The sequence below is a fragment of the Heterocephalus glaber genome, unplaced genomic scaffold (assembly GCF_053883595.1).
Source record: "Heterocephalus glaber isolate CG9 unplaced genomic scaffold, H.glaber_assembly_v1.0 deba00001141, whole genome shotgun sequence".
NCBI lineage: Eukaryota > Metazoa > Chordata > Mammalia > Rodentia > Bathyergidae > Heterocephalus > Heterocephalus glaber.
In genome coordinates, this window is record NW_028258201.1 from 1,211,518 (window position 1) to 1,233,127 (window position 21,610).

Below are 21,610 nucleotides of genomic sequence, written 5' to 3' on the forward strand. Positions count from 1 at the left end.
TCCACTCCCGCCCACTCGGGGGCGGGGATTACTCGTGGCTACACGCTCCACTTCCGGGCAGCAGCGGTGGGTCCAGGATGATCGAGACAGAGCGACTCGGTGAGGACGAGGGAGGTGGAATGGAGTAGTGGAAAGCTAATGACCTCTAATCTCTAACCTCTCCCCTTTAGTGCTGCCTCCCCCGGATCCCCTGAATCTGCCCCTTCGGGCTGTGGAACTGGGATGCACGGGGCGCTGGGAGCTGTTGAATGTGCCTGGTCCTCCAGAAAGCACCGTGAGTGACTTTAGACCCTAACCTTCGACCCGCATTGTGCCCAGAACTTCCTCTACTCTCACAGTAGGATCTAGCGTGACCTCGCCTCCCTGTGCCCCGCCTGATGCTGTACTCGTCCCTCCGCAGTGGACCTTCGTGGCTGGGAGCCCACGCGAGGACAGAGAGGCGGTGCGGGAGATACCGTAGCTCTGAGAGCTGTCCTTTCAGTTGTGCTTTTTCTCCTTGTGCCCCTTATTTCCCAAGCACCAGGACACTTCGTGGCTGAGATGCCAGCTTTTGAGTGCCTGTCCCTACATCTAGGCGCGGGACTTCTTAAAGGAGTGATTCTCAACTTTATGGCTCAGAATTAGCAGGGGAGCTTTCTTTTTTTTGGCACCGGGGATCGAACTTGGGTCCTTGTGCTTGCACAACAGGCGACGAAACCACTGAGCTAAATCTCCAGCCCAACAGGGTAGCTTTTTTTTTTTTTTTTGGTACCAGGGATCGAACTCGGATCCTTCTGCTTGCAAGGCAGGTGGCGGAACCACTGAGCTAAATCCCCGGCCACTGGGGTAGCTTTTTAAAAATATAGATGCCTAGGTTTGGTCTCTGTGAGTCTGACATCCAAAATCTGTATTGTGACTAGTGCCCCAGGTAATTCAGTAGCAAGTAGTTTGGGGATAAACTTTGAAAATTATTGCTTCACCCCAATAGTCCTGCTCTGTTTGAGACTACTACCATTTCAAATCAAAGTACAGAGCCCATCTTCTCTTTTGCCTGCACTTTGATCTCTCTCCCAACTTAACACCTTGTCTTTCTTTGCTCCAGCTTCCCCATGGCCTCCCTCCATGTGCCCCAGATCTGCAGCAAGAAGCAGAGCAGTTGTTTCTGTCCTCCCCTGCCTGGCTGCCCCTGCATGATGTGGAGCATGCAGCTCGGTGAGGCATCTGGAGGGACCAGAGAGGGTGACGGGTTGCTGAAGGAAGCTGGGCTGGGGAGAAAGAAGACTTCAAAGCTACTTCCTTTCAGAAAATGGCAGAGGGAGACAGATCCCTGGTCCCTCCTGGCTGCTGTCGGGGCCCCAGTCCCATCGGACCTTCAGGCCCAAAGACACCCGACCACAGGCCAGGTCCTGGGCTACAAGGAGGTGAGAGGTCAGGGGCCACAAGAGGCAGGGTGGGGGGTGGAGGTCAGCGGCAAGCTCAGCGTGGCTGGCTGTCGTCCCCCGTTCAGGTCCTGCTGGAGAACACGAACCTGTCGGCCACGACCTCCTTGTCTCTCCGCCGGCCTCCAGGGCCAGTCTCCCAGTCTCTGTGGGGGAATCCCACACAGTATCCTTTCTGGCCAGGTGGCTTGTGGGGATAGGGTGGCAGGAGACAGGCCCCCAGTCCCGGGGAAGGGTTTGCTGCCCCTCCTGTTTTGCGGTGGTCTCATGAAGCACTGTCTGTCCGCCCTCTCCCCAGGTGGGATGGACGAGCCCAGCCTCATGGACCTGAGCTCTCGGGAGGAGCATGAGGAGGAGCTAGACTTCGAGAAAGGTGAGTTAGGGTCCGTGACTGGGCCTTCCGTGTGCCTGCACGTTAGGAGAGCTCCGGCCCCACAAAGGAGAGTGCTCTTTCCCAGCTGTCTGCACCACTGTCAGCTGCAGCGGCAGCGGCACAGTAGACTTTGGTCGCCGTGTCTGCGGTGCTGTCTGTGTCCTGTAACGCAGCGGCCCTGACTCCGTCTCCCTGTCCTCCCTCTCCAGACCTCCTCACTGTCCCACCTGGCTTCAAGAAGGGTGTGGACTTTGCCCCCCAGGGTGAGTTTCTGAGAGCTTGAGGTGGAGCCTTCTCCTGCAGAGACGGCCGTGACAAGGTGGGCCCTCTGCCCTGTCTGCAGATCGCCCAGCCCCCGCACCCGGGTTACTCAGCCTCAGCTGCCTGCTGGAGCCGCTGGATTTGGGTGGGGGCGACGTGGAGGAGAATGAAGCAGTGGGACAGACAGAAGGACCCAGAGGGGACGCTGCTTCCGCCTCTCCCTGCAGGGCTCCCTTGGCTCGAGCGAGCAGTTTGGAGGACCTGGTGTTGAGGGTCGGTGGTTGTGGGCGCCAGAGGCAGGGAGAGGGGCCCTGCTGCAGAGGGCGGGTGGGGCGGCTGGGGAAGCTGCACTGCCTTTGGGCGGGGAGCAGTAACCGAGGGGCCCTCCGGCTGGCTCTCCCAGGAAGCTGCCACAGCCCCGCCGGAGCCTCCCCAGCCTCCGCTGCAGGAGCAGTGGGCCGTGCCTGTGGACGTCACCTCCCCGGTGGGTGACTTCTACCGCCTCATTCCCCACCCAGCCTTCCAGGTACTGTGGCCCTGTCCTCAGGCTCCCCCACCCCTGGGCGGCCTGGGTCCCCGTCCTGCTCCCCTGTGCACCACTTGTCTCTGCTCCCCACCTGAGGCCAGCAGCTTCCAGGTGGCCCAGACCCTGACCCCCATCCTCTCCCGCTCCTGCCTTCTGCCCCTCACACCCAGGAGCAGGACCCGGGAAGACCCTTCTCCCTCCTTCAGCCCCCACCGGTTTCTCTCCTGCAGTGGGCGTTTGAGCCAGACGTGTTTCAGAAACAGGCCATCCTGCACCTGGAGAAACACGACTCTGTGTTCGTCGCAGCCCACACCTCTGCGGGGAAGACCGTGGTGGCCGAATACGCCATTGCCCTGGCTCAGAAACACATGACGCGGTAGGCACCCTCCCCTGAGGCCCCCCCCCTCGCCAGCCCCACTGTCCACCGTCCCCTGCATCCTTCCTGGGCCTTATCCTGCCCCACCTCACCACCTCATCCTGTGGACGAAGGCTCAGGACATGGACTGAGGCGGCCCAGAGAGAAATGAGCAGCCATGGCGGGAGGAAGGTTGGAAAAGATGACCTTGGGAAGTCTAGGAGAGGCTGAGGCAGAATTGTTCTGGGGTCCTATTTTGAAGGAGGATGTGAAGGGCGTCAGAAAGGGGAGCACTGAGCCCCTGGGGTGTGCGTGTGGGAGGGCTCAGCTGGGTTGAGGGGCCACTTGGCAATGAGTGTGTGGAGGAACTGGCTGCTTTTGCTATCTTCCCAGCACCATCTACACCTCGCCCATCAAGGCCCTGAGCAACCAGAAGTTCCGGGACTTCCGGAACACATTTGGGGACGTGGGGCTGCTCACGGGGGACGTGCAGCTGCACCCTGAGGCTTCCTGCCTCATCATGACGACGGAGATTCTCCGGTAAGGGGCACTCAGCTTGGGGCGGAGTGCTGGCTGAGGAGGGCGGAGGTGGGAGTCAGCCTGCGGCTCTTCCCCCCAGCTCCATGCTGTACAGCGGCTCGGATGTCATCCGGGACCTGGAGTGGGTCATCTTCGATGAGGTTCACTACATCAATGACGCCGAGGTGAGGCGCCTGGGGTCCCTAGGGCACGAGTGCAGCAGCTCCCCGACTGCGCACACCCTGAGGACCTTACGCCTCCACCCCAAATGGAGCCCGCCCACTTCTCGGGGACAGAGGGACGCCTCTCGGCTGCCCTGACCGTCCCCCACCTTGCCCAGCGCGGGGTCGTGTGGGAGGAGGTGTTCATCATGCTCCCCGACCACGTCTCTGTCATCCTCCTGAGCGCCACTGTCCCCAACGCCCTGGAGTTTGCCGACTGGATTGGGTGAGGCGTCTTCCTGAGGTGCCTGGGGGAGGGGGGTTAGCGTTGGGGGACGGGGGAGGGGCCTAAGCCTGGGGGTGTCCCTGGGGAACACACGGCACCCGGCTCCTGCAGGATCCCGGATGCTTTGCATGTTGACATGGGATGGTGGGGGCAGAAGAGGCTGTGGGAAGCCAGGGTAGGAGCTGGAGAAGGGCAGAGCTGGGTTCCCCTCACCCCCCCGACCTCCTCCCCTCGTCTTCCTCCCCTCAGGCGACTGAAGCGCCGTCAGATCTACGTGATCAGCACGCTCACACGGCCTGTTCCCCTGGAGCACCATCTGTTCACGGGAAACAGCCCCAAGACCCAGGGGGAGCTCTTCCTGCTGCTGGACTCTCGAGGGGCCTTCCACACCAAGGGGTAAGCCAGGGCCGGGGGGTCGGGGCCAGGCCCGGGCCCAGCCAGGCCTCATGGCTGCCCACCCTCTGCCCAGGTACTACGCAGCCGTGGAGGCCAAGAAGGAGAGGATGAGCAAACACGCGCAGACCTTCGGGGCCAAGCAGCCCGGGCGCCAGGCTGGGCCCGCGCAGGTGGGGCGGGGAGGGCCCTGCTAGCCCAGCTCCATTCCCTGGTCCCGCTGCACTTGAGCACTGAGCCCTGCTTGATCGACGGCACTTTACTTCCGGTCCCTTCTGTTCCCTTTCCTCCCCTTCCCAAGGACCGTGGCGTGTACCTGTCCCTGCTGGCCTCCCTCCGCGCCCGGGCCCAGCTGCCCGTGGTGGTGTTCACCTTCTCTCGGGGCCGCTGTGACGAGCAGGCCTCGGGCCTCACCTCGCTTGACCTCACCACAAGCTCGGAGAAGAGTGAGATCCACCTCTTCCTGCAGCGCTGCCTGGCGCGTCTCCGAGGCTCCGACCGCCAGCTGCCCCAGGTGTGTCTGTGGGGACAGTGGGGACAGTGGGGTGGGTGCTTGAGCCCCAGTCCTGACTGCGGCTGCCTCGCTGCTCCTGCAGGTCCTGCACATGTCGGAGCTCCTGCACCGCGGCCTGGGCGTGCACCACAGTGGCATCCTGCCCATCCTCAAGGAGATCGTGGAGATGCTGTTCAGCCGTGGCCTGGTCAAGGTGCACACTCGGGAGGGACTTCCTGGTGCCAGCTGGGCACCCCCTCAGGGTTTAGGGAGGATAGTGCAGTGGTTAAGAGTGGGGGCTCTGGGCGGATTTAGCTCAGTGGTTTCACCACCTGCTGTGCAAGCACAAGGACCCAAGTTCGATCTTTGGTACCAAAAACAAAAAGAGTGGGGTTCTGAGTTGGCCAAGGTGGCACATGCCTGTGATCCCAGCACTCAGGAGGCCGAGGCAGGAGGACTGACATGAGTTCGAAGCCAGCCTGTTTCAAAAAACCAAAAAACAAAAAGAAGCAGAAGCAGCAATGGATAGATAGAACCACAGGAACATGGGTGGATGTTCAGACACTGTGTGGAGAAAAAGAAATAAGAGAACGATCAGCACTTAAGTATCAGAGTGAGAGAGAAAAAGGAAAGAATAAGGATATGTTTAACTCCTTTGCGTGGATTATAAATTACCTGTGCACAGAACAAGACGCATCCTGAGTAACATATCGTGTTCACACAAAAAGCCCTGCTGAACGTGTCCGAATCACTGCAGCGCAGGGCAGAGTGGGATATGGGGGCAGAAAGAAAGAAATTGGCAACATGTGAGGAAAACGCTCGCTCGCTCGCTCGCTCGGCCCCGGGAGTTGGTGAACCTGCGGCCCCGCTGCAGCGCTGGCCCCCAGCGAAGCCGGACGTGGGGTGCCGACTCACTTCCCTCCCCAGGTCCTGTTTGCCACTGAGACCTTTGCCATGGGTGTGAACATGCCAGCCCGCACCGTGGTGTTCGACTCCATGCGCAAGCACGATGGCTCCGCCTTCCGGGACCTGCTCCCCGGGGAGTACGTGCAGATGGCCGGCCGCGCGGGCCGGAGGGGCCTGGACCCCACAGGCACTGTCGTGCTGCTCTGCAAGGCCCGCGTGCCCGAGATGGCCGACCTGCACCGCATGATGATGGTGAGCAGCATGGGTGCGGCTGCACCCGTCCTCTCCCTGCCAGCCCTTGGCCCTCGCTGCTCTCCCAAGTGTCCTCTTTGGCCTGGGGAGAGCCAAGTTAGGAGCTAGCAGGTTCCGGGAAGAGAAGTGACCCCATCTGCTCTAGCTTCTTGCCACCCTGAATCGGGAGCAAGACGGGGCCTTCGTGAGTCTGCCCATTCCATTTTGGTGCCTCGTGTTTCCCAGGAGCGGAGCAGCGGCTTCATCTGAGGCCCCAGGTTGCAGAGCTAGGGCCAGGTCTGGGGAGACTGAGCTCCCCTGGGGCTGGCTGGGAGTGGCAGGTCTCCCCACCGCATCCCGATCGCTCCACTTCTCCAGGGGAAGCCATCCCAGCTGCAGTCCCAGTTCCGCCTCACATACACTATGATCCTCAACCTGCTGCGGGTGGATGCACTCAGGGTGGAGGACATGATGAAGAGGAGCTTCTCCGAGTTCCCGTTCCGCAAGGACAGCAAGGTGAGGAGGGTGGGCCGCGCTGCGCGTTCTGCTGCACAGGAAGGCGGGGAAAGCCAGGCTGGGAAGGGCTGGGCATCCGGGTGAGTGGGGAAGGGGACCCGGAGATGCACGTCACGGCCTCCCCCTCTGCCTAGGCCCACGAGCAGACGCTGGCTGAACTGACCAAGAAGCTGGGGTCCCTGGAGGAGCCCGACGTGACTGGCCAGCTGGCTGATCTGCCTGACTATTACGGCTGGGGGGAGGAGCTGGTAGAGACCCGGAGCAGGATCCAGGTGAGCAGGCCTGGCCAGAGCGAGCCGGGGGAAGACGGGTGCCCTGGTGCTCTGGGACTCAGTCCTGGTGTCCCAGTGACGTGGCTCCTCACGGCACGGCATGTGCGCCCCTGCCCTTCAGCAACGCATCCTGGAGTCTGTGAATGGGTTGAAATCTCTCTCGGTGGGACGGGTGGTGGTCGTGAAGAGTCAGGAGCATCACAACGCACTGGGGGTGATCCTGCAGGTGAGGCACAGAGGGTGGGAGGCCCTAGCTGTTCCCCACCTGGCTGGGCAGGTTGCAGCGGCCACAGTGCTCGCTCCCCTTTGTGCCTGCTGCCCCTGCCCCCCCGGCGTCCTCTTGGATTGCTCGGCTTGGTTCCCCCCCGTACTGTGTGCTCTGCGATCCCCATCCCTGCCTGGGGTGGGCATGTGGTCTCCGCTGGGAGGTTCACTCCTCACGTCCCGGTGTCCTGGCCTGTCCACCTCCCCCAGGTCTCTTCCAGCTCCGCCAGCAGAGTCTTCACAACCCTGGTCTTGTGTGATAAGCCCGAGTCTCAGGGCCTGCAGGACAGGGGGCTGGCCACTCCCACTCCGGATGTGCCCCACCCCGACGACCTTGTGGGATTTAAGCTGTTCCTGCCTGAAGGTGAATGGGGCCGGGTCTGGCCTCCTGACAGCAGGGTGAGCAGTGCCGGGATCATGGCAAAGTCTGACCTGCTCTCTGCTTTCTCCAGGGCCTTGTGACCACACTGTGGCCAAGCTCCAGCCGGCAGACGTGGCTGCCATCACCACCAAGGTGCTCCGGGTGCACGGAGAGAAGATCTTGGAGGATTTCAGCAAGAGGCAGCAACCAAAATTCAGGTCAGAGATGCTAGGGGACCCTTTTCCCAGGAAGGGGCATGGAGGGCTTGGGAGGCTTCCCTAGGGGGACCACGACACGGGGGATGTGAGAGTGACTCTTCCAGCTGACAGGGCCGCCAACGGCAAAGGAGCCTCTTGCCCCTCCTTCAGGAAGGACCCTCCCCTGGCGGCCGTGGCCACTGCTGTCCAGGAGCTGGTGCGACTGGCTCAGGCCTGCCCGGCGGGGCCCCCCACCCTCGACCCCGTCAGTGACCTGCAGCTGAAGGATGTGTCCGTGGTCGAGGGGGGGCTCCGGGCCCGGAAGCTGGAGGAGCTAATCCGGGGGGCTCAGTGTGTGCACAGCCCCCGGTTTTCCGCCCAGGTAGCTGTGATGTGGAGGGGCTTCTCCTCTCTGGCCCCCAGCCCTATCCTCAGTGGTCTTCTGCTGAGGAGAGAAGGCTGACGGGCTCCCGCCTGTCTCTGAAGTACGTGAAGCTGCGGGAGCGCATGCGGATTCAGAAGGAGATGGCGCGGCTGCGCTTCCTGCTGTCCGACCAGTCGCTGCTGCTGCTGCCTGAGTACCACCAGCGAGTAGAGGTGGGGGGGCGGGGGTGGGGGACGGGGGCGGCTGGCTTGGGTGAAGACAGCGGGCTCCCCAACACCCCCTCTTCCTCGCAGGTGCTCCGAACCCTGGGTTATGTGGACGAGGCAGGCACTGTGAAGCTGGCGGGCCGGGTGGCGTGTGCCATGAGCAGCCATGAGCTACTCCTCACCGAGCTCATGTTCGACAATGCACTGAGTGCCCTGCGGCCCGAGGAGATCGCTGCCCTGCTGTCTGGCCTGGTCTGCCAGACCCCCGGGGACCCTGGGGATCACCTCCCGAGCACCCTCAAGCAGGTGGGGCGCAAGCCCTCCCCTCCCCCCTCACAGCTTTGGCACTGTCAACCCTCTTAAGTGCCTCTACGATGGGTGTGGTGTCTTCCTCAATCTGGACCCCCTGGGCCTGGAGCAGGAAGGAGCAGGAAGGAGCAGGCCTTGCCCTTTGCTTCCTTTCTGCAGGGGGTGGAACGTGTCCGGGCTGTGGCCAAGAGGATCGGTGAGGTCCAGGTGGCCTGCGGCCTGAACCAGACCGTGGAGGAATTTGTGGGGGAGCTGAATTTCGGGCTGGTTGAGGTTGTGTACGAGTGGGCCCGGGGTATGGTGAGTACCCGGGTGTGGGGTTCTGTGGATGGCTGGCTGGGGAAAGCCTGCCCAGGCCCAGCATTTGGTCCACACTCTGCTCTCCCCACAGCCCTTCTCAGAGTTGGCGGGGCTCTCGGGGACTCCTGAAGGCCTGGTGGTCCGCTGCATCCAGCGCCTGGCTGAGATGTGTCGCTCGCTGCGAGGGGCAGCCCGCCTGGTTGGGGAGCCTGTGCTGGGGGCCAAGATGGAGACAGCAGCCACCCTGCTACGCCGAGACATCGTCTTTGCCGCCAGTCTTTACACTCAGTGAATGGCCACTGGGTAAAAGTACAATAATAAAGCAACAAACCACTGGGTATGCTTAGGCTGTTTGTGGGGGGACCCGGCTCAGAAGACACAGCAGGGAGAACCACTTAGAAACATGCATTTATTCTCTGTGCACAACGACACCATCAGCCCCTGCAGCGTCAGTCCTTGGGGGACGTTGTCTTGGAGGGTGACGGGAGGTCTGCGGTCATGGCTTCCACGTACCACGTGGGCAGGAAGGCATAAGGTGCGTCTCGATGTACAGACACGGTGACTGGGCCCCCGGGCTCCCAGGAGAAGAGGTGGACGAGCCTGGGGGAAGAGGGCATAGGGCTGAGGGCTGGAGCTCAGCTGCTGGCTCTCGAAGGGGAGACAGAGCTGGTGCCTCACCTCGGGTCGTCCTGGACAACTGTGCTCTGGGCAAAGCTCAGGAAGGCGGCACAGAAGTTCACGCACACGGAGGGGCTCCAGCCATGGCGGTCATTCTGGGATGGGTGCGGGAGGAGCAGAAGATGGGGAGGGACGGCAAGGAGCAGGGGAAGGCATGTTGCAGCCTGGACAGTACGCTGTGGTCTTGGTGCAGGGGGTGGGTGCAGACAGGCGCAGCTGACGGCAGTGCCTTACCCTGACGTGTTCAAACATCTCCATGGTAGGAAAGGTTCTGAGGGAACGGACGAAGCCCTCCGGGTTACGGAAGCCGGCAACGACATGCGGGATCCCTGGGAGGAATGACTGAGCCCACCACTTCAGGAGCTTGTGTCTGGCAGGAAAGACAAGGGGTCAGCAGGACCCTCCTCTACCCTCCATTCTGCCCTCCGTCTCCCCAGTCCCTGTCCCAGGTGTGAACACAGGCCCTTGCCCTGCCCGCCTGTTCTGAACCTGTAGAAGGCCCGCCACTGGCCAGGGCTGTGCAGCTCCTTGGAGGTCTTGAGCTCCACGTAGCAGGTGGGGGGCTGTGTGGATGCGGCCCGGGGGGCCATGCAGTCGACCTCCCCCGAGAAGAGCAAAGGGTAGCTTCCCAGGCGGCTTCGTAGCACAGAGCAGAAGGCCACGTTGGTGTTAACCTCCCCGGAGGGGTCTGGGGAGCCTCCAGGTTTGTCTGCACAAGCAGAGAAGCAGCAGCAGGAGGGGTGGGGGCTTCCGATCTGGGGAGGGGGTGTTGGCCTCGGTGCAGGGGCAGCTCTCACCTGCGCACATGTACTGCTCAAACTTGTACCCCATGTACATAAGCTGCCGGAGGAGGGGCGGCCGAGCAAGCCTCTGAGCCCGCGCGGCCGGCGTCTCCACCTCACTCAGGTACAGCGTCCCCTGGAACCTCGAGGCTGCCAGCTGCCAGCCCTCCTGCTGCTCGTACGGTGTGATCAGCAACTTTGTCAGGTGCCCCCGCCAGGTCACTACGGCCCCTGCCAGCCAGCCGGGACCCCTGAGGGAAGAGTTAGCACCTAAGGGTCTGACAGCATTAGCTCTGCTAGCTCCTCCCGAGTGGCCTGAGTTCCCTCTAGGGTTGCAGTCTCCCTGCAGCTTTGCTTCTAACTTCACCGGGCAGGTGCGGGTCTCCAGATCTACCTGTGTCTAGCTTAGCTCACCCCTCCAGTTGGTCTCGGTGTTCCAGAAGCCAGCGTAGCAAGTGGTCCAGCCCCTCTCGGACCTCCTCGTCCCGGGGGTGGTATCGATCAGGGTATCCGTCTCTAAGGTCAAAGTTGAGGCCTGGGCCGTTGGTGGGGGGTGGGCTGTAGTAGCGGAGAGCTCGGGCGTCTCCATGGTACTGGCGTTGTGAGTCCAGGGAGAAGCAACCGAGTTCAGAAGGGCGCCGGTAGAAAGGAAAAGGTCCAGAATAGAGGGCAGGCTTCGTGGGCAGGGAGGGTGCTGCATGGGGCAGACTGTTCGGAGGCTCAGCTACCTCTGTCTTCTCAGCTCTTCTCTTGGTCCCTCTGGGCTCCATGAGGTCCTGAGAGGAGGAAGTTTCCACTTTGCAGAGTAGCTCAGCACCCGGCCAGCCTCCCGGCTACCAGGTGGGGGACTCCAAAAAAGCAGGCCCCAGACCCTCGAGCCCACCCCTGGCCGAGCGCTCAGCCTGCCTCTTTGCTTGCCCTGAACCTCCATCCCCCAGGTACTCAAATGCAGCGAGGGGAAGAAGGAAGCCAGGACCCAGACCAGGGGTTACCTCGAAGTCCCCCGACCCTGACTTCCACCTCTGCAGGGATATGACGTCGGGACAGGGACGTCAGAAGCCGAAGAGGGATGCAAAGGTGTTTTTGGCTTCCGATGACGCAATCATTCAGCGACTACGGCGGGCAAACCCCTCTGAAGGATGGAAAGGTGGTGTGGGGGAGGGTTTGCATCAGGATTCTGAGCCCAGCTTGGACAGCGGCGCAGCCAGAGACCCGAACGCGACAGCTCTCGGCGGGAACCAATCGACGGCGGGCGCGGGGCAGCGGCTCGGCGGAAGTGGTGCTGGCCTTCGCCCCTCGAGGCACCGGCTCGAGCGCTGATTGGCGGAAGCCTCTTCCGTCCTCGCGCCGTGAAGCCGGCCAGGAAGGACGCCCGCCGCATACGTCATTGCCGTGCACCGGAAGAGTATGCTTTATCGCGCTCTTTCCTCAACTTCTGACCCTTCCCCGGTACCGTAAAATCCCGGGCTATGAGCCAAAAGAGGCATCGCCTGGTCCCGCAGACCTTGGGTCTGAAGAGGCGGCGGGAGCGAGGTCCTGTGGACGCGGACGCTCTGAGGGGCGAGTCAGGTAGCCAGGGCGGCCGGGGGCGGGGGCTTAGCTCGGGACCCGGCTGTGGAGGGCGGAGTCGCGTGGCTGTCCCCCTCCCCGGCCTCCGGTCCGTCCCGGTGACCCGGTCTCTCCGCCAGGGTCTGCGCGCGCGGCGGTCGCGGAGCTAGTGCGGCTGTTCCCGCGGGGCCTGTTCGAGGACGCGCTGCCGCCCATCGCGCTGAGGAGCCAGGTGTACAGCCTCGTGCCCGACCGGACGGCGGCCGACCGGCAGCTGGTGAGGAGCGTCGGAGGGGCCCTTCCTCCCCTCGTACCCGCCGAGTCCCGGCAACAGACCCCGCCTCGGCCCGCCGGCCGTTCCGCAAGCGTCGGGCCGGTCCTGGAGATGAAGAGCGCGGCTTTGGGGCAGCGTCGTGGGGCTTGGGGGCCAGGGAAGCCGACGCCAGCCATCGACGGGCTGTGGGGAGTGTGAACGAGGCAGTGTGAGGAGGGTCATTTTGCAGCTGAGAACTGGCGAGGCCCTGAGTTACGGGAGCGTGGTAGGGAGCGAGGCGTGTGGAGCGAGGAATCGACAACAGACTGGGTGGCTGGCGGGGTGCCCGCAGGCGGAGCGCTCCGAGTCGTGGGGAGCAGGTGATGTGCTTAATTTCGTGCAGGTTGAGTTGGACTTGCTTGTGGAGTATCTAAAGACAGATGCAGTCGATGCCTGGCTGGATGGAGAGCGTTCTGGGCCAGTGATGTCAGTTAAGTCAGGGAGGAGTGAGTAGCGGTTTGGTCAGGGGATGTGAATGAGATCCAGTAGGAAGAGTAGAAGAGTGACCTGTCACCTTTTTACAGCTTGGAGGGTCATGCACATAGGTCACTATACTAGGTATGACTTGGGGAGGGGGTTTCAGAGGCTCTGAGATTAAAGGATAAGGACCCCAGGTTTGGAGTGAAAAGTTACGAAAGCCAAATCCACAGTGCTGGGCGACATCAGCATTTAAGGCAGTGTTAGTAGAGCGAGGTTCCTGGACCTCCCCCAAAGTTAATGAATTAAGATCTCTTAGCCGGGCGTGGTGGTGCCTGCCTGTGATCCCAGCACTCAGGAGGCTGAGGCAGGAGGATTACCATGAGTTTGAAGCCAGCCAGAACTACATAGTAAGTTCAAGACCAGCCTGGACTACACAGCGAGACCCTGTCTCAAAATAACAAAAATAAGGGGTCCAGGATTTAGCTCAATGGTTCCACTGCCTACCTTACAAGTGCAAGGTCCCGAGTTCGATTCCCGGTACCAAAAAACCAAAACAAAACAAAATGAAGATCTCTTAAGGTGGGATGTGGGAATCTATATTTTTAAACTACGGCCTCAACTTGTCCTTAATGTGCTTTAAAATTTGAGATCCTCTGATGTAGAAGGCAAAGCAGAGGAAGAGGAATTTCTGGAAGAAGCTGTGAAGGAATAGCTTGAGTTAAGAGGAAGCCAGGGACGAACCCTATTGTGAAAGTAGAGGTCTTTTTTTTTTTTTGGTACCATGGATCGAACTCCGGACCTTGCGGTTGGGAGATAGGCGATGGAACCACTGAGTTCTCCAATAGAGATCTTTTTGAGACAGTAGGGGGCCAGGGATTTAGCTCAGTGGCACGGTGCCTGCCTTGCAAGCACAGGGCCCAGAGTAACCCCCCTCAAAAGAAAAGACAGTAGGGGTTGGCAGTGTAAGCCATGGCTCAATGCAGTGGTCTATGAAGAGGTCAAGTGAAATCTGAAATCTGTCCATTGGATCTAGCTAGTAGAAGGTGAATGATGATCTGTCATAAAAAGAAGAAAAAACCGGTTTGGGTGCGAATTCCTCTTAGTGCAGTTTTCAGACACATTCAAGAAGAATCAGTCGAGTTTTTTTTGAAAGCATCATAATTGCACTATTTAGATCAAGATGCCTGGTAAAGCAAATGCTTCCAAGAAAAAGTCTCAACAATTAAAAAAAATTCAAAAAGAAAAACTGATGATGAAGAAGTGGAGTTATCAGAGAAAGAGGTTAGAAACACAATAAAAAGAAATAAAAGTCATCCAAAGCACATGTCTTCTGAAGGACAAACAAATCATACTAATCTAAAGCAGATAAAGATCGCATCCAACAAGAGAAAAACCTGGCAACCTCTTTCAAAGAGTGTGAGGGAGCATTTGCAAACTATGATGGAAGCAGTAATAATAGCAATCTTCAGTAATAAAATTAAAGAAAAAACAAATTCGGTATAATCTCAACTGCCTGAAGAAAAGGTTGCTACAACTGTGTGAAACCCTGAAAGCCCCTCCCCAAAAGCTGAAATAGTTAATGTGACAGGTCTACTGAAAATGGAAAGAGCTCAAGACAGAGATAATGAAGAGGGTCTGGCATTACTGCAGGAAGAAATAGATAAAATAGTACAGACTGCGGAGTCAGTGACTGGGAATGTTCAGAGTCTAAAAAACAAAATTGAAATTCTGGCACATGAGATAGAGGAAGAGGAGGAAAAGGCAAATAAGGTTTGTTTCTGTTAGATGCTTCAGCTGGATCAACATAACATGCTTCTCTCCCAGAGCTTTCTCGGTGCAGTCTGAAAGCACCCACACTGCAGAAAGAAGTTTTGGGGCCGGGGATTTAGCTCAGTGGTTTCACCGCCTGCTGCGTAAGCGCAAGGACCTGCGTTCGATCGCCGGTACCAAAAAAAAAGAAAAAAAGAAGTTTTGATGCTAATTCCAAACCAGAATGTTCCTCTAAAAGACTTGGATGTTCTTCATAATTCATCCCAGATGAAGAACATGTCAGTGTTCATCGAAGAAGCCTCTAAGAAACTAAATGCCTCTTAGAGAATTTTTTAATATTGTTTCCTATTAATTTAATGTTTATAAATTTGTGAAACTGTTAACCTATGATGTTACAGAGGCTGAAGCTTCTGCAGGATTTGTTATCCTCTAATATGCACTTTAAAATTGGCCTGTGTAGGCCTATCATTAGCATCTAATGTAGTCCTGAAAACTTTCTAGCAGTTATGAAATCTAGAAAATCAATACTTATATTGCTGTACCGTAGTTATTTGCCTAAAACATAAGACAGGAATAGCTATGATCTGATAGTTTGTGGCGGCTATTGGGAGCTCACCTGTGCTGGCACAGCGGAACTGTGACACTGTGACATTGTGTGTGTGAAGTGCCTATGTGCAGTGCTTATAGCATAAACACGTGAATGTTTGCCGTCTGTAACAGACAGCTTGCATTTTCTATCTGGTTTCACAGAACTTGAGAAATCCCCAAGTGCCTCTACCCTTACCTAACTCCCTAATCTTGTTCAATAATAGTTAAAGTTTTCCAGGTTCCTTCAACTTTGAAATTGGCATTAAGTTTTTATTTTGTTTGTTTTAAATATTTATTTTCTACTGTCATCAAAGCATACTTTTTTTAATCAAAGAATACTCTTAAGAAAATTACTAAAAAGGAGTCTAAGCACATTTATTCCCTTAAAACCAACCAAAAAAAAACCAACAACAACAAAACTGTTTTGAGAAGAACCAGTACGTGAGAAGCAGCCACCAAAGGTAAAAGGTACTGAGAGACCAAAGAAAGCAGACAGCCGGGCATGGTGGTGCATGCCTGTAATCCTAGCACTTGGGAGGCTGAGGCAGGAGGATCTCTGCAAGTTCAAGGACAGCCTGGGCTACCTAGTGAGTTCAAGCCCAGCCTGAACTACTTAACTAGACCCTGTCTCAAAACGAAACCAAAAAAGCCGACAAATTTGGGATTACCAAAATGTGTCTCTCGGATAGCAGCAAGATAGGCAGATTCTTGTATCCCAGATTTCAGCAGCAGGAAGAGGGGAGTTTTATGCTAAGCCAACAAAGTGGCCCATAGCCAATTAGAATGTATGATAATAAGCTTTTATATATAAATACATTATTAAATCAAAAATCATTTGGAATAAAAAAATCATTTGTAAGATATTTGTAAACTAAAATAGTTGCAATTTAAAAAAAAAAAAGAAGAAGGAAAATGGAAACTTGTACCAGTCTCACATGAGGAAGCAAGTCAGATGGAACCTCTTCCTAAAAACAATTTATTTTTAATGTATTGGCATTCGCTTACATTTTGGAAGAGCTGTAAAAGTTACACAAAAGAAAATATAAACATGCAGAAGAAAAAGAATGTTTATAAAGAAAATACCTACCTAGCCACCACCTAGGCCAGACTGTAGAACATGGCCAACGTCCCATGTATAATCTCCCTGATTAAAATTCCTTCTGGGGCTGGGGATTTACCTCAGTGGTTCTGCCCGCCTGCTTTCCAAGCGCAAGGACCTGAGTTCGATCACCAGTACCAAAAAAAGAAAAAAAATTCCTTCTGTCCTTGGGAGGTGACCACTATCCCAACTGCTATAACTGTTCCCTTTTTTCCTTTATAGCACTTACGTCTGTATTCATAGTCTGTTCATGCTGCTATAACAGAATACCCAAGATTGGGTAGTTTATAAACTGAATGTATTTCTTACAGTTCTAGAGGCTGGAAGTTCAAGATCAAGGTGCCAGCGGATTCAGTGTCTAGTGAGGGTTGGCTGGGTCTCTTGCTTCCAAGATGTTTCCAAAATACAAACAACAAGAAAACAAAACCTGTATGTTCAGGCAGTCATGATGGTGTGTGCTTGTTAATCTCAGCAGTAGGGAGGCTGAAGCAAGAGGATTTTGAGTTCAGCCAGATCTACATAGTAAGATTCTTAACAAATCAAATCAAAACAAAACCAAACCACCCATATTGAAGTCTGAGAGTATAGTTCAGTGGTAGAGTATGAGTGAGACCTGGGTGGAATCCCCAGGACAAAAAACAAACAACTCCTATGTTGGCATTTAAACCCCAAAATGATGGTATTAAGAGGTGGGGTCTTTGGGAGGTGATTGGGCCATGAGTGGGATTGGTGCCCTTAGAAAAGAGGCTTCTGAGAGCTGCCTGGCCCTTCTGTCTCCTCCTTGAGAGAGCATAGTGCTTGTCCCCAGCCCCTGCTAAATGTATTCTTGAAAATGATATGTATTATTCAGTTACTGATTTCTTAGTTTCTGAGGTTATCAAAATATTGTGTCCTGGGCTGGGGATTTAGCTCAGTGGTTTCACCGCCTGCTGTGCAAGTGCAAGGACCTGAGTTCGATCCCCGGTACCAGAAAGAAGAAAAAAAAAAGAAAACAGATGGTCAAAATATTGTGTCCTCACTGATTATTTTGATCCTTTGTTTTGTGGATTTATGACATTTGTACTAATATACTCTTGTGGTTGTGGATTTATTGGGGGTTTTTTTGTTTTTTGAGATGGTCTCCCTTTGTAACCCAAGTTGGCCTTGAACTCAATATGTAACCCTGGCTGGCCTTGAACTTGCAGCGATCTTTCTGCCTCAGCCTCCCAAGTGCTGGAATAGGCATGCACCACCATGCCCAACCAGGATTGTGGATTTATTATTCATATATTTCTTCTACTTTATCATTTCTTTTCTTTCATTCTGAGAGTCAGACATACTTTGGACCCTCTCTTGGGGCTGGGGGTTTAGCTTAGTGGTTCCAACCTCTGCCTTGCAAGCGCAAGGACCCAAGTTCGATGCCCGGTACCAAAAACAAAACAAACAAAAACATTGGACCTTCTCTTTATATCCTTTAAGTATCTTAGACTCTTTATTTGGTACCAGGGATCGAACTTGGGACCTTGTGCTTGCGAGGCAGGAGGTGGAACCACTGAGCTAAATCCCTGGCCCCTCTTTTTTTTTTTTTTTTTGTTTTTGAGACAGGGTCTCACTGTGCAGTTCAGGCTGGTCTTGGACTGTGTAGCCCAGACTGGCCTCAAACTCATGGCAATCCTCCTGCCTCAGCCTCCTGAGTGCTGGGATTACAGGTGTGCACCACCACACCCAGCATGTATTCTGGTTTTTTAAACAATTTTTTTCATACAGATTTATAATTTTTTATTGAGCTGTACCCAATTCTGTTGATCAGTTCTAGAATTTCTACTTGGATATTTTCAGACCTGCTGTGTTGTTACTTTCAATGCTGAGATTTCTGTCTTGGCTTTTATTTCAGCATTATGGACATAGGCTCTTTTTTTGTTAAGATTGTCTTTTTTTGGACACAATAAATGTACATATTGCTAGGGTACAGTGTGACAGTTTGATAGACAGGTGTACACACTGTGTCATGGTCAGATTGAGGTAGTCAGCGCTTCCAGCTCCGCAGTTGCCCTCTGTGCTATGGAAACTCAAACTCACTCCTCCTGTGTAACTGTATTTTGGTACCAATTAAAAGACAGCGTTTTATTTATTTTTTTTGGTACCGGGGATTGAACTCGGGACCTGGCGCTTGCGAGGCAGGCACCGGAACCACTGAGCTAAATCCCCGGCCCAAGACAGCCTTTTTGATAATTCCACTATCACATGTCTTTTGGAGTCTGTTTCTTGAGCATTGTTTCCTTATGTGCCCAGTTATTTTTTATTTTGTGGGAGACAGATTTGCATAGTTCAGCAAATGCCTTTCTTGTCCCACTTCCCTCTATCTGTTCCTGTTTTTACTTAGATATATTAATGTGGCAGTTCCTGTTATCTTGTAAGTTCTTTAATGCTTAAATTTTTTTTTAATGCTTAAATATTTAAAAAATATTGTCCTAGCGTTTTAGTCAATGTTAACAGGTGGCTTTGTTCTTGCTCTATGCTCATAAGCAGAAGTCCTGCTTTGTTTTTATTTGTTTTATTGTTTAATGCCACTCTCCACCTTCCCCCACTCAAAATAGACCACTGATTCCTTGAGGGCAGGGCCCATGTCATAATCACTGCTTTATCTTAGTGCCTGGCATAGATCTGTCTTACAGAACACGCACTGGTTGTTTGACAGATAGCTGGGAAGTTGGGTGGGTACCTAGTGGGAAAGCTTGCTTTGTGATATACCTGGTTATCTCCTCACACAGTAAAATGCCCAGTACTAGTAAACGAGAGCTCCTGCCCCGGAGTGCCCAGGGATAGCAGAGCATCTCACTCTAACAGACTCCTCCTTTCCATCCCCTTGTGTGTGGAGGCAGAAGGAGCTTCAAGAACAGGGAGAGATCAGAGTCATCCAGCTGGGCTTCGACTTGGATGCCCACGGGATTATCTTCACTGAGGACTACACGACCAGAGTATGTGTGACCATGCTTGCATGTGTGTGGGGGGGTGGAGAATGGAAATAAATCAAAAGAAATAATTTTCCTACCCCAGGATTCACAGACAGGGCACAGGGCTCTGGTTAATAGTAAAACGAGGGAGAGGAGGGAAGGTCTGGGAGGTGGAAGGACCGAGGAGGGGAAACCAGGAGGAGAGTCGGTGTCCTGGGGGTGGAGACAGGTGGAGGGGAGGGCAGGCCCGGACCATGTCTCTCCTCTCTGGTTCCAGGTCCTCAAGGCCTGTGATGGCCGACCGTGTGCTGGGGCTGTGCAGAGGTTTCTGGCTTCGGTGCTTCCAGCCTGTGGGGACCTTAGTTTTCAGCAGGATCAGATGACACAGACCTTTGGCTTCAGGGACTCAGAGATCACGTGAGATCAGTGGGACCAGCAGAGTCAGACACCTGGCACCTCCCTGCCCCACTCCAGTCCCATCCAGCCCTTGTGAGAAAGTCTGTACCTTCGGTTTGACTAAGTGATCCAAGTCTACTTTTCCCTGTGAGAGAGCAGGCCTTTCTCACCTGGGGCCTTGGAAAGAGCACCGGACTACACAAAGCCGGGAGCGCTGGCTCGCAGAATGCACGTGGGGACTGGCCGGAAAGCCTCATGTTCATGCTGGAACTGTGGGGACGGAGAAGGAGCTATGACACTCTTGCACAGTCATATCTCAAAATAAAGTCTAATGAAAGGGCTGGGGATGTAGATCCGTATGAAGACTTTTAAGTTCAGTCCCCATTATGGCAAGAATAAAAAGGCCAGCCTGTCCTCTATGTAGACAGACCCCGTCTTGAAAAACCAAACCACACTAAATCCCAAAAAGAAAGTAGGCAAGAGCTAAATAAAAGTATGATTTCAGGGGGCTGTGTCTTGCTCTGGCCTCCTACTTTGTAACCCATGGTATATGTGAAAGCATCTTAAAATCGAAAGGACTTGGGCCGGGGATGTAGCTCAGTGGTTTCACCGCCTGCTGCGCAAGCGCAAGGACCTGAGTTCAATCCCTGGTACCAAAAAAACAAAACAAAACGCAAGGACTTAACTCACCTAGGGAAGCACACACTTACCATGAGGTGCAGCAGAAGCTGTGGTGAGACTCACAGGCCCAAGGAAGATTCCTACTCCTCAGGGTCGGGAGGACCTCTGAGAGGAAGCTGCTCTGCTAAACAAGTGGTTGTTCGGGGAAGGAGAGACGAGGGAGGGAAGTCCAGGTGGGGACAATGGAAGCAGCGTGCGTGCATGCGTGCGTGCGTGTGTGTGGAGGGGGCAATTCTCACCCAGTCCCTCTTGCTGAGGGTGTTACCTCTGTTTCTGGAGCCTCAGTGTTCAGACATAAACATGGGGAGGAGAGGGGCTTCTGGAGCCCGGCCACATCTCCCGGCTTCCCACTGCCTGCAGACACTTGGTGAATGCTGGAGTCCTCACTGTCCGAGATGTTGGGAGCTGGTGGCTGGCGGTGCCTGGAGCTGGGAGATTCATCAAGTACTTTGTTAAAGGTATCTGTTGTGGCCCAAGCCCTCAGCCTGTCAGGAACAACTTTGGTGGCTCCTCAGGCCTCTGGGCTCTACTTACTTTTCCCCTTTTCCTGTGCCACTTCCCAGGGCGCCAGGCTGTCCTTGGCATGGTCCGTAAAGCCAAGTACCGGGAGGTCCTCCTGTCAGAGCTTCTGGGCCGGCGGGCGCCTGCTGCAGTGCGCCTTGGCCTGGCCTACCACGTCCATGACCTCATAGGAGCCCAGCTGGTGGACTGGTGAGCCTTGTCCCCTGGCACTAGCAGATGACAGGGCAGTGACCCATGGTTGGGTTTCCCCTGGCTCATGCTTAATTCACTATCGAAGCCCAGTTCCTCTCTTAACTTCTCTGGAACCCAGAAACACCCCTTGCCAAGTTTTGAGCTTCCCTCCACCCTGGGGCTATGCAGCTGGCTCCAGTGTTGTTTTTCTCTTACACAGCATCTCCACCACTTCCGGAACCGTCCTCCGCCTGCCAGAGACGTGAAGATTCTGCTGTTGCTGCTCAGAGCCAGGCAGGGGTTCCTAGGAGTGCCTCGAGATGGTGGCTGAGCGGGGGTCATCTTGGGAAGGCTGAGTGGGGCTGGGCAGGACTGCCCTGCTAGCCTGGGCTCTCACCCCTGGTGGGCTTTGGGTAGTGCTTCTGGTCTTCATGGAGCCAGGGACTGCCAAGGCCTCGACCATCGTCTGTTGTGGAAGAAAGTGCTGTCATTGCTGTCTTGGGATTGGAAGGTGGGACTGCTGGGGAGCCTGGGGAGGGAGCCAGGGTCCTTTGCCCTCCCTGTTGAATTGGAGTTGCCAAATAAAGTGCTTCTGCCTGTGGTGTTTCCTGAATGATGTGAGTTTGGGTGTTTCCTTGGGGGGCGGTAAAGCCAGTGGAGGCCTGAGATCTGTCCTGTAGCTCAGGTTTAGTTTCCCTTGATTCTTTTTTTTTTTTTTTTTTCTTGGTACCAGGGATTGAACTTGGGTCCTTGAGCTTGCGAGGCAGGCGCCAGAACCACTGAGCTAAATCCCCGGTTTAGGTTCCCTTGATTCTGAGGTCGGTTCTTCCCATCTGAACCACAAGGTTTCCGTCAGGGCCTGCAGAAGGCAAAAGCCTGGTGTGGTTCAGTGTGGGTCGGGATGAAAGGGAGAGTCGAGGGTCTTAGAAGACCATCCTCCTTCTGTCAGGACTTTCAGTGTCCTAGATCTCCAAGCC

The 21,610-nt window shown here is 55.3% G+C and overlaps 3 protein-coding genes and 1 pseudogene across 10 annotated transcripts; 3 read left to right on the top strand and 1 right to left on the bottom strand.

Annotated features, from left to right (window-relative positions):
- The first annotated feature begins 2 nt into the window (after positions 1–2).
- Skic2 (SKI2 subunit of superkiller complex) lies at positions 3–9,070 on the top strand. 3 transcript variants are annotated; one of them, XM_004846928.4, is made up of 28 exons: positions 3–99; positions 171–274; positions 1,082–1,191; positions 1,283–1,400; positions 1,487–1,601; positions 1,717–1,791; positions 2,001–2,054; positions 2,135–2,325; positions 2,456–2,578; positions 2,809–2,954; positions 3,327–3,473; positions 3,553–3,637; positions 3,793–3,899; positions 4,149–4,295; positions 4,369–4,465; positions 4,594–4,806; positions 4,889–4,999; positions 5,713–5,943; positions 6,301–6,438; positions 6,573–6,710; positions 6,832–6,936; positions 7,185–7,338; positions 7,427–7,553; positions 7,704–7,914; positions 8,019–8,129; positions 8,211–8,429; positions 8,592–8,732; positions 8,824–9,070. In XM_004846928.4, the coding sequence occupies exons 1-28, from the start codon at positions 78–80 to the stop codon at positions 9,022–9,024; spliced, it is 3,741 nt and encodes a 1,246-aa protein (XP_004846985.2). In that variant the 5' UTR covers positions 3–77; the 3' UTR covers positions 9,025–9,070. The 3 variants fall into 3 exon arrangements, with proteins under 3 accessions (XP_004846985.2, XP_021115726.2, XP_087066440.1); XM_021260067.2 differs by having other exon boundaries at positions 13–99; positions 1,487–1,791; XM_087210314.1 differs by lacking the exon at positions 1,487–1,601 and having other exon boundaries at positions 55–99.
- Positions 9,071–9,126: 56 nt separating this feature from the next.
- Dxo (decapping exoribonuclease) lies at positions 9,127–11,372 on the bottom strand. Of its 4 annotated transcripts, none has more exons than XM_087210356.1 (8): positions 11,185–11,372; positions 10,921–10,968; positions 10,607–10,785; positions 10,208–10,443; positions 9,900–10,119; positions 9,645–9,780; positions 9,411–9,505; positions 9,127–9,332 (listed from the first exon to the last, which is right to left on the bottom strand). In XM_087210356.1, the coding sequence occupies exons 2-8, from the start codon at positions 10,960–10,962 to the stop codon at positions 9,182–9,184; spliced, it is 1,059 nt and encodes a 352-aa protein (XP_087066482.1). In that variant the 5' UTR covers positions 10,963–10,968; positions 11,185–11,372; the 3' UTR covers positions 9,127–9,181. The 4 variants fall into 4 exon arrangements, with proteins under 4 accessions (XP_087066482.1, XP_021115732.1, XP_004846982.1 ...); XM_021260073.2 differs by having other exon boundaries at positions 9,127–9,353; XM_004846925.4 differs by having other exon boundaries at positions 10,607–10,968.
- Whr1 (winged helix repair factor 1) lies at positions 11,262–21,246 on the top strand. Of its 2 annotated transcripts, none has more exons than XM_087210357.1 (7): positions 11,262–11,761; positions 11,881–12,017; positions 18,757–18,887; positions 19,141–19,280; positions 20,301–20,398; positions 20,504–20,651; positions 20,854–21,246. In XM_087210357.1, exons 1-7 carry the CDS (start codon positions 11,262–11,264, stop codon positions 20,897–20,899), a joined length of 1,200 nt encoding a protein of 399 aa, XP_087066483.1. In that variant the 3' UTR covers positions 20,900–21,246. The 2 variants fall into 2 exon arrangements, with proteins under 2 accessions (XP_087066483.1, XP_004846979.1); XM_004846922.3 differs by having other exon boundaries at positions 11,573–11,761; positions 18,792–18,887.
- On the top strand, positions 12,024–18,781 carry LOC110349635 (centromere protein Q pseudogene; annotated as a pseudogene). Its single transcript, XR_015450960.1, has one exon. The product of XR_015450960.1 is annotated as a centromere protein Q pseudogene (transcript).
- Positions 21,247–21,610: the final 364 nt, after the last annotated feature.

Bases quoted from the DNA above. Each gene is read 5' to 3' on its own strand.
- Dxo (XM_004846924.4), bottom strand. From the start codon at position 10,962: ATGGAGCCCAGAGGGACCAAGAGAAGAGCTGAGAAGACAGAGGTAGCT. The intron at 9,781-9,899 runs GTTCAGAACAGG...CTTTCCTGCCAG, and splicing joins CAGTGGCGGGCCTTCTACAG to ACACAAGCTCCTGAAGTGGT. The intron at 9,354-9,410 runs GTGAGGCACCAG...TCCAGCCCTCAG, and splicing joins GTTGTCCAGGACGACCCGAG to CCCTATGCCCTCTTCCCCCA.
- Skic2 (XM_021260067.2), top strand. From the start codon at position 249: ATGTGCCTGGTCCTCCAGAAAGCACC. The intron at 3,638-3,792 runs GTGAGGCGCCTG...CACCTTGCCCAG, and splicing joins ACTACATCAATGACGCCGAG to CGCGGGGTCGTGTGGGAGGA. The intron at 4,296-4,368 runs GTAAGCCAGGGC...CCCTCTGCCCAG, and splicing joins GGGGCCTTCCACACCAAGGG to GTACTACGCAGCCGTGGAGG.
- Whr1 (XM_087210357.1), top strand. From the start codon at position 11,262: ATGCAAAGGTGTTTTTGGCTTCCGATGACGCAATCATTCAGCGACTAC. The intron at 12,018-18,756 runs GTGAGGAGCGTC...TCACTCTAACAG, and splicing joins CGGCGGCCGACCGGCAGCTG to ACTCCTCCTTTCCATCCCCT. The intron at 20,652-20,853 runs GTGAGCCTTGTC...TCTCTTACACAG, and splicing joins GGAGCCCAGCTGGTGGACTG to CATCTCCACCACTTCCGGAA.